Below are 10,463 nucleotides of genomic sequence, written 5' to 3'. Positions count from 1 at the left end.
CCAGCACCCTCACTTTGTGTATGTGTGTGTGCATGTCTAAAAAAAATCAAGAAACTGATCTCAAACAATAAAATTAGGCCACTTGTCCCATTATTGCCATGGTGCACTCTCAGCTAAATTTTAGTTACAGTTTTAAACATCAATTTTCTTGATGGTTTACTAAAGTATAAATAACCCGATCTTGATAGGGTGATCCAGCTTGGGTGGGGTACCCAGCGTTTCATGGAAAAAAAAAACTACATCGGGGTTCGGCACATGTTGTGCATTGAAAATGTTGAAATCTTCGAAGTATTTTCAAGTGCTTGTGTGATTGTTTGTGCATTTGTACGTTACTCTTTCATGGCCAAACCATAGCACCTCGAGGTCCCAACGTTAGGGTGTTGGTATTTCATAATCTGGGCAAGGTTTTAACCGACCACACATTGACCTTGACGTCCGTTTTGAGGTCACAAAAGACCACGATAAAGTGTATATTTGGATGTGGAGTCAGGTAAGTCTGCCACAGGCCAGCAGGCAGAAGGTAACCACCATGAAGCCAATAACTACATTGCTTTTCAATGTCCAACATGTCCCAAAATCACCATAAGGAAAAGCTCACCCACCCAGGCAGTGCTGGATTCCCTCTCTCCCCCCTCCCAGGGTGGTGCTGGGTAGTCCCTGCTATTAATAAAAAATAGTTCAATAAGAGAGTTTTCAAAATCATACTTCTGAGCCTTTGTCCTCAGAAAAAAATTAATCCCCACCTTCTGCCTATTCTTTCGTTTTCAGTATTTTGCGAAGGATTTCCGACATTTTGGATACATTTTCTTCAATCACAAATCAAATTTCTAAACTTTTTTTTTGTTTGGAGCCGTTTTATAACTTCATCTTAGTTTTTTTTTTATTCATGAGGCAAAATAAACAATAAATAAAGTTTGTGTTGATGAATGTAATTGATATGCTGTATATTGTATTTCCCACAGAATCACAAAACCTGGACACAAAAAACTGCACAATCGAGGAAAAAGATAGAATGAGATTTGAACTTTGTGCAGAACTTGAGCTTATCGGTGTACGGGATGAGGATGTGATTCTTCCTTGTCCGTTTTATCACAGCAGACGAGACACCATCAGCGATCTACATTTGTTGCTGTTCGAAATCAAGTCATCATATGAAAATTTAGTTTATAACAGCGCCTCAAACTATACATCTGATGATTTCAAAGGGAGGATCGAACCTGTAGGGAACCCAAGTGAAGCTGATGGGTTGTTGAGGATCAGAAACCTGACGATGGAGGATCGGGGGACGTTTCGGTGTCGGTTCGAGTGGAGAAAATCAAATGGAGATAAAGATGGATTCTCAGTCAGGGAGGGGAAATATGCAAAGCTTCAGGTTGATGGTAAGTTTAAGTACATTTCATATTATAATCACAATGAGGATTTCCTAATTATTATTTTATCTTTTTTAATCATAAGTTGATCTTCGTTTTGATTAGCGAATAATTCCAAATAAAATGTTTTCTTTTTTAATGAGAGCCCAAGCAGCAACAACAGTTGGGATCCAAATCTCTTTTATATTCATAAACCAAAGGAATATAAAAGGGATTTGATAATTTCCATGAGCTTCGCTCTTGTAGGAAATAAAATAAAAACAAAACAAAAAGGAAATCTATGAAATCATAATGGGTGCGAATATCAGTGAATAAAAACAAAAACTAAAGGTGGAACAAACATCTCATGGGACAATCAAATCAAGAGGAGCCTGAACGGTGATATTAAGTTATAAATTATCATGGTGGAGCTTATCATAAAAATAAATTGAATAACCAGATCTCACCGATGTCGAACATGCAGGAGGAATTAAAAAAAAACAAAATCTAATTTCCAGGTAGATATTTATTATATACTATTAACATGTCACAAAGCCGGGAGGTAACCGAAAGAGAGATCACAGGAAACAATCACATCCACGATATTGGTAGACATTTTACCAGAATGACTCGCCTCAAATTTTAATTCATCACAAATAATATAATTCATCTCAATAAAAAAATCGATGGAACCCTTCTCTGTCCAGCACGACTATGTCCAACCCAGTTGGCATGAAGATTGCCACTTGTGATATCTCACCAAGTACGTCAAGACACGGATTCTCTCTTTGGTGTGCGGCATTGTTCTTCGGTTTTGTGACGTCATCTGTGACGTCGTTGCAGCCAGCGAACTTACCTTAATCATGTATTTTTTTTTTCTGGATTAGGCACAGTATTCTCGAAAATATGTCAAATCCACAATTCATAGTTGGTACCAGAAATGCAGTCACAAAATTGAGTTTTCTCACATTTTATGCACGTCCTTTATAATATGGTGAGATAATCTCATGATTGACGGAAATGTTCGAAACATTCACCAATTATCACATGAACCCAAAATTTCTGATTTCATATTAATAATTGTTCTTTGTCTTCAGTTTCAGTTCCAAAGTTTCCCAGAAATCATTTCATGGAATTAATTTTAATTTTCGTTCAATCAATTTCACAGGAATATATTTGGATTTCACCTGCATGATGGGTTGGAAGGATGATGGCCTCGTGGTATGCACCCTCTCCTCTAAGCCATCTCGCCGGGGTTCGTATCTCGACCCACCTATAAACTGTCATCCCAGTGTTTAATAGAAAGGGTGATTCGTCACAATGTGTGTGCCGTCCCTCCAACGGGCATTAAATTAGGCATCCCATCTTCCGGCATTACTTTCTGGGCATTAAAGACCCCACGATATCGATCGTGACGAGTTGGGCGAGCTGCCTCCAGCACAATACACAAATTACAAATTCCTGCTGTAACCTGCAGGGGGCACTGCATCAGTGGCACAGCCATCTTCCCCAGCAAATGATGCAAGCAGCAGCCATGTGCTGCATATTCAAGGAAAGGACATGCATACGTAACAATTTCGAATTGAGATTATTGGACACCTAATTCATTAGGTTTAGGATTATTGTACATTTAACGATTTTGAATTGAGATTAAACATATATGGATATGGGATTTATATTCACACTTGTTGATGTTGGATTGTGATGACAGAAATACAGATTTGCAATTATAATTGCACAAACAACTATTTGGGATAAACCTTTCCATATCAATGAATTAAAATAATAATGGAATGTTTTTGCATAATGGAGTGTAGTGTACACATAATCATATGATCCCACAGTGCATCCGAAGATCCTGAGAATCGAGAGAGAGTTCGTGAACTCCAGTAATTCCTGGAATCTGTTCTGTGAGGCCGAGGCAAAGCCGGAACCAAACATCACCTGGTGGAACCCTCAGGGACTCCTTCTGAATGCAAGCCAAATGTTATTTGATCAAACTGATCCGAACAAACCACAAAAGATCAACAGTAATTTGAACATCACAGACAAACCGTTAGAGGGGTCGTACAGATGCCTGGTGCAGAACAAGCATGGGGCGGCTCAAGGACACGTGTACTTCGAGTTCGAGGAAAAATCACCAAATTTTGACTGGACCATTGTTGTATGGTCAACTTCCCTGTGCTTGGTTCTTCTTCTTCTTTTTCTTCTTCCCATTGGATTCTTTCTTTACACAAAGAAATGCAAACACCAAGGTGAAAGCTTTGAATTTCGATTTTTCATTTGTAAATGGATGGTGAAACGTCTTGTATTGTATAAATAATATTATATTATTGTTTACTAGCAAATACAATCCATCGCTTCACTGAAGGGAATATTAAGAGAGGGGAGGGTGGGAGAGGGAGAGAGGGGGAGAAGAGAAGGAGGGAGGGGCATCAAGGGGGATTGGAGGAGGGAGAGAGAGAAATGGGGAGAGGAGATTTAGGAGGAGCTGATCGCAGAGGGTGAAGAGGGGAGGATGGAGAGCGGACAGATAAATTCTGGCAGACGTGATGTCCAGTTTAACATACATCCAAGATATGGCACACACACACACACACACACACACACACACACACACACACACACACACACACACACGCACACACACGCACACACATGCACACACTCACACACACACATGCACACACTCACACACACACACACACATGCACATGCACACACTCACACACACACACACACACATGCACACACTCACACATACACTCACACATGCACACACACGCACTCACACTCACACATGCACACACACACACACACACACACACACACACACACACACACACACACACACACACACACACACACACACACGCACACACAGGCACACACTCACACACACACATGCACACACTCACACACACACACACACACACACATGCACACACTCACACACACACACACACACATGCACACACTCACACACACTCACACACACACACACACACACACACTCACACACTCACACACTCATCACCCTGCCTGTGAAACACCGGGATGAAAGTGTATAGCTGGATTGAGATTCAAACCCAGGCTAGCCAGTTTTAAGCAAGTGTGCATACCTCTCGGCCATCCTGCCATAGTGTAAGGATTGATTGCTTTGTAACCAATGAAAACATTTTTCAATTCTCTCTTGAACTCATAGTTCACTTGTTCCATTGCTTTACTCATTCTAATCCTCTAATTTATTTTGGAAGGTCCTAACTCAGGGAAGGTTCCCACAGAGAACCAAGCTGCAGTATCACCATGGAAGCTGGTAGAGCACTCACCAAGTGGCATAAGAAATCAAGCAAGCACTCCAACAAAACAGTTGAAGAAACTTTATAAAAACGAAACATTGAATTTTTTTCATATTAACGCATCAGAGTACCCATTGATACATGATTCCCCAGAGCCGGGACCTTTCATCCCGAGGGATGGTCCAAATGGTCTTTTATGGCACTGCATTTAGTATTACTCGAGTTTACGTTTCCACAAAGTCGCCCAAATGAGTCAAAATCGACGGCAAAAACACACATAAAGCAGATAGGTGAAACACGTTTTCTTACCTTTTAAAGAGTATATTTGAAAAGCAAAGTACAGGGAAGAGGTTCAGCAAGAGGGTAGAATAAACAGAACATACCAATCGAGTCACAAGACACAAAGAGGAAAATGGAGATATGCAAACTTGTATACTTGGAGAAATAAAACACAAAACCTAACCCACTGGGCAACACAGATCACACTCATGCAACAAGACAACAAGAAAAAGAATAACATCGACCTCCAGCTTAACATCGATCCAATCATGTTAACATTAGTCCCCAGCTTAACATCGACCCCGTCTGTGCTGCAGCAATCTTACAGTTTAATTTTGTGTCGAGAATCAAATCCAAGCTTGACAAAAGAAAGGTAAGGGTGCAACCCTCTGTTCCATCTCGAGGGGTCTTCTTCACCATATACTTTCTTGTAAACATCAGTGAAACCTGTTTTCTGTTGACAGCTGGGCCTTCGGGTCTTTCCATAAAGCAGTTTCACACCAGATTAATAGTCAACAAAAGCAGTTGTAGTTCTTCTTCTCGTTTTTGTTGTATTTATTCTTACTGATGTTCTTATTTTTGATGACCTCGTTGTTTATCTGGCAGACAGAGGAGACCTCACAGCGACAAGGAATATTCGTGGTCAAGTGAGTTCCAGTTTATGTTTCATTACAAGTAAACACGATGATTCATTCCTGCATTCTTTCATTCCTTTCTTTTCATTCATCAAACTTATTTTGGGTTTCATGTCATCTTTTGCAACTCCACCTGCCCCTTATCACTTAGTTCAATACATGCCACTTCCTTTGGAAGATAAGTAAAGATGAAGTTAAACTGGCAGTCGATTGTCCCATCACTACAGTATATAATCACAATGTGTTTGTTTTTACAATTAGAAAATGACATTCATTTACATAGTACATATGCAAAGGAAGTGGGAAGGGGGAGAATATAGAGAGAAGGACAAATTGAGAAAAAGAAAGGAGCTTCATTTTGTCCCTTTCCTTTTCCTCTCTGAATTTTGTTTTCCTGAAAGGCCTCCTTACCTTTCCCACCCCCCCTATTCTCCTCATTTTTTCCCGACCTTCCCGCATTTCATTCTTTTTCTCAATTTGTTTTCTTTAAAAGGAGTGTCGAGGGACATATAAATTGATTTCCCCATTTACTCCTCACCAGGTCTCAAAGAATATACTGATGATGTACCCAAGTAAAAGATGTGAATGGACATGTTAATAGAAAAATAATCCTTTTTGAAAACTTGTGTTTGTGTGTAACAGGACTCAAGCAATGACAAGAGTAACACGGCACAGGCAAATACCTCCAACATCTATGAGGGTGATCTGTATGAGAATATGCAGCTTTAGATTCCAACATCCCCCCCTCCCCTCTCCTCCACATGACCCTCTCACAATTTTCCATTACCTTCCCTGCCTAATAATTCTCCATGAAATAGAAAATGGTACATCGATAATGCAAATATCAAAGTATCCCCATTTAATTAAAATCTATCATTTAATAACCAGACTGGGTAGCGTAATCTGCTCAGTCTGGGAGGATGATGGTTCTAACCCCGTCCGAGTCATACCAAAGAGTTTTAAAATGTTATTTGCTGCTCCCTTGATGGCTGCTCAGTATTTATGAAGAAGAGAGAATGGACAAACACAGCTGGGAAGGCAATGGCAAACTACAAGGTATAACTCTTGCCAAGAAACTAGTACTTCGGTATCACTGACACTGTACATCAAAATAAAAATGAAAATAATTTAGTAATTTTAATTAGATCCATGCACATTTAGATCATCATCATATCGTGACTGAAAGCCATTGTCACTTAGACTCTTAGAGAGTAAGAGACCACTTTTTTTGAAGATGTCATTGGACCAGATGTGGAAGCCACCCTGAAAAAAGTAACAATACCCCTCCCCTCCCTCCCACCCTTGTCTCCCCTTCTTCCCCATCCCATAAACCCACATGGTGAGTCTATGGAAAACAAACTGAATGACTTATTTCCTCAAAATGAAATATGGCTAACTTGCTAGCAATCTACAAAAACAGCATGTCAGAGTCCTCCCCAATGTTGCAATCATAGTTCTCCAAATTAAAATTGCCTTCTCCTGCCCCACCCTCATTGGACTTCAGTTCAAATTCCAATCATCATGACTTTTTAATGGAATGTGCTTCAGTTTGCCTTTGATCCTTCTCGATTTGGGATTGAGATCCTCACTTTGTTGTGCGACGTTGTTCCTCGTCTTTGCGAAAAGCTAACTTAACCCACAGTGTCAAAAGCAAGTTGAGTAGGTAAGTCACCGCTAGCAGCCTGAACAAATTACAAATTCCTCACCAAATAACCTTCAGTTGAATGTCAAGCCTGGCCGACCGTTTCGTGAAAGATTTAGCCAAAATGTACCGCTTTACCAAGCTCATAATAATGTGGGAATAATTGGGGTCTTTATTTGTTAACAAATAATGTCTGTGGGTCGGCATGAGTCATTTCAGTCTCAACCACCATCCCTCCATCTAATTCTCTTTCCCCTATAATAATAATAACCACAATAAATTTGCATCCAATAATATAATTAGTACGATAATGATCTATCTTTTGAAAACATTGAAAGGTTTTTACAATATTGAAATCTGATTACGAGTGATTCTTGAAAATTCTAACAAACTCTGAATGAAATAATAAATCAAAATCATATTTACTTATTACATTGATTGAGTGGTATACGATACCTTCGGACATTGCTCTTCCATTCATCTTTTCTGAATGTTTAGAAAATTATGAATAAAGATTGAACAGATTGGCATAAAGGATGTTCCACTTGTTGATGTTTTTGAAAGGGAAATTATCGGTAAAAGGAAAGATTTTATTAAACGGGATTAAAGGTAAAAGGTAGTATTTTACACAACTCGTTAACATTACTCATGAACAAGTGAGCAATAAGTTCACACTCTCTTATTGCACATCATACCACAACAAGAACGAGAGAGGTTTCACCACTGGAAAATCATTTCAAACCCACAACAGCACACAGGTTTGGATCCATTTCAAAGGGATTTATAAAATATCATAACAACACAAAACGAGAAGGGCACTTGGTGGAGCGCATACCTCTGCCATGTAATATTGATCCACGGGAACATATCTGGCCAAATACCTTTTTAAAATATCATGCTATACAATACTATATCGTTTTGGCCCGATCTCTCAATGGTGAAGAATCACTTTAAAAATTAAATAATTCTCATATCCAGATTCGAATTCAGACCTTCATCAAAATCGAATCAATTCTTCCTTACACACCCAACATGTCCACCAAGTTTCGTCCGAATCTGTCCACAACTTTTTGAGATATCGTGCTATATATCGTTTTTGGCCCGATCTCTCAATGGTGAAGAATCACTTTAAAAATTCCAATAGTCGGATCCGGATCCGGATCTTCACCAAAATCTAATCAGTTCGTCCTTGTCACACACCGAACCTGTTATGTCCACATAATTTCATCCGGATCCGTCTACAACTTTTTGAGATATCCTGTACACTGAGAAACAGACAAACAGACAGACAAACAGACAAAGTTGTGAAAACATAACCTCCTTCACCTTCGGTAGTGGAGGTAATGACAAAGAAAGATGAAAAAACATAATCTCCAACAGATAAACCTTCACACACATGAAGGGGAAACCCATGAGTTTGGGATATTCAGGTGAGTTAATTAGAAATATTCTGTAAAATTCAGAAAAGGTTTCAGAGGAAAAGTTCGACACAGAAGGTTCTCATGAGAAGATGGAACATGAATTCTGGTGTTGGAATTCACATCATGATCAGAATCATCTCCACTGTACCCTGACCGGAAATCATCGTCTGACTCATGATATTTTAATCTACACACTTGCTTCAAAATCATTTATATATTATATAGGTACTTAAAATAAGACAGGGCTATGATAAACTGCTATAAATTAATTTGTTCAAAGAGGAAAAGAGGAAATCACAGGTGGATAAAGAGGAATGATGAGATATTGTGAAGGAGAGAGGAAATGTGATACTTTTCTTATTGCTAGTTTCACGAAATTATTGATGACTTTTGGTTTTGGTTTTTAAAAAATGGTTTTTAAATTTTTTAGTTCAGAAATGCGATTAATGACATTTCTTGAGGGATGCAATGAAGGCGAATTAAGAGAATAGAGAGAAGAAACACTGTAACAGTTGGTTTTTTTTTTCGATAAAGTTTGAGGGAAAGATGAAATTGAGAGCAGTCTGTCGAGGTAGATAAAGAGTAGTGAATTATGACAGTAATGAGAACCACACGTGTGAAAGAGAAAGATGAAGCATTTTAAGAAACCGTTTTTTATTAATATTATTATCATTATTATTATTATTATTATTATTATTATAATCATTATTTTGATAAAGATTGCTGAAAGAATGCATAAGATTAGGGAAAGGAAAGGTTGAAGAAAAAAATGTGAGGTGAATGGTGAATTTGGATTCGCAAACGCAGAGGGTAGAAGCAGATCCAGCAGAAGCACGTGGTTACTTAAAGCAAATTTATATTTTTATTTTTTTTAGATCCTCATCGAGGATCTCTAAGTCTTACTCACGTTGTTCTTCTTGTGGACTTTTTTGTTTCATAACCTACAGTTTTCATCGAAACTTCCTGAAACTTGGCATATATATGTAAAAATACCCTGCGCAGATAGGAACCATCTCCGATTTTGATAATTCCTCCTAGAAAATTATGTTATGACGTCAAAATATCTCCGCTAATGAAAATCGCCTAAAAATTATCTCCGAAACTAGGCAAGCTTTTTGAATTCTGTTTGCAGGAATTGAACAGGGCATTAGCAGAGATGAATTAACGGACATATGCATCACTATGACGTCATATCAATTTTTATGACGTCATTCCTATTTATTGACATTTTTTGTTTCACAACCCAGAGTTTTCATCGGATCTTCGTGAAACTTGTCATGTATATGCAGAAAGCCCAGGCGCAGGCAGTAACCATCTCCGATTTTGAAAATTCTTCCTAGAAAAAAAGTTGACGTCATAATATCGCCGCTAATGGAAATCGCCTTTACCATTATCTCCGAAACTAGGCAAGCTGTTTGAATTTTGTTTGTGGGAATCAAGCCGGGCATTAGCACAGATAATTTATCGCAAACCTGAACATCACAATGACGTCATATTCGTTTTTATTACGTCATCATTAAGAGGACGAGGATCTTAGCTCATTTGTGCTTGTTTTAATAAGGATTGTGTAAGATTCGTAAAAGGAAAGGTTGAAGTAAAATCATGGAGGTGTATGTTGAATGTGGATCAGTAAACGCAGAGTGAAGCTGATGGATCGATGGAAAGTATAAGGAAGATGAGAGTGAGACACGTGGTTTCAGGAGGTGTATAGTTATAAAGGGTACGAGGAAAAAAAAATTTGTAATGGATTTTTGAAGATTGGGTAAGATTAGGGAATGGAAGGTTGTCAGAAAAAATCATGAAGGTAATGGTCAGAGTGGGTCAGCTCAAATAGAAGG

General features: G+C 38.6%; 1 protein-coding gene across 1 annotated transcript in view; it reads left to right on the top strand.

The window, feature by feature from the left end:
- Nucleotides 1-7,735, top strand: part of LOC147011568 (uncharacterized) — a 78,660-nt gene extending 70,925 nt beyond the window's left edge. Inside the window, exons 9-12 of the mRNA XM_085856350.1 lie at nt 963-1,379; nt 3,194-3,604; nt 5,534-5,574; nt 6,205-7,735. Of these exons, the coding sequence (XP_085712476.1) occupies nt 963-1,379; nt 3,194-3,604; nt 5,534-5,574; nt 6,205-6,291 (956 nt within the window). The 3' untranslated portion in view covers nt 6,292-7,735. The remainder of the gene's footprint in view (nt 1-962; nt 1,380-3,193; nt 3,605-5,533; nt 5,575-6,204) is intronic.
- Nucleotides 7,736-10,463: the final 2,728 nt, after the last annotated feature.

The sequence above is a fragment of the Eptatretus burgeri genome, chromosome 15 (genome assembly GCF_056783735.1).
Source record: "Eptatretus burgeri isolate ZD-2024b chromosome 15, Ebu_testis_v1, whole genome shotgun sequence".
Classification (NCBI taxonomy): Eukaryota; Metazoa; Chordata; class Myxini; order Myxiniformes; family Myxinidae; genus Eptatretus; species Eptatretus burgeri.
Note: the sequence above shows the minus strand (reverse complement) of the source record. Positions and strands in the feature narration are given on the sequence as shown.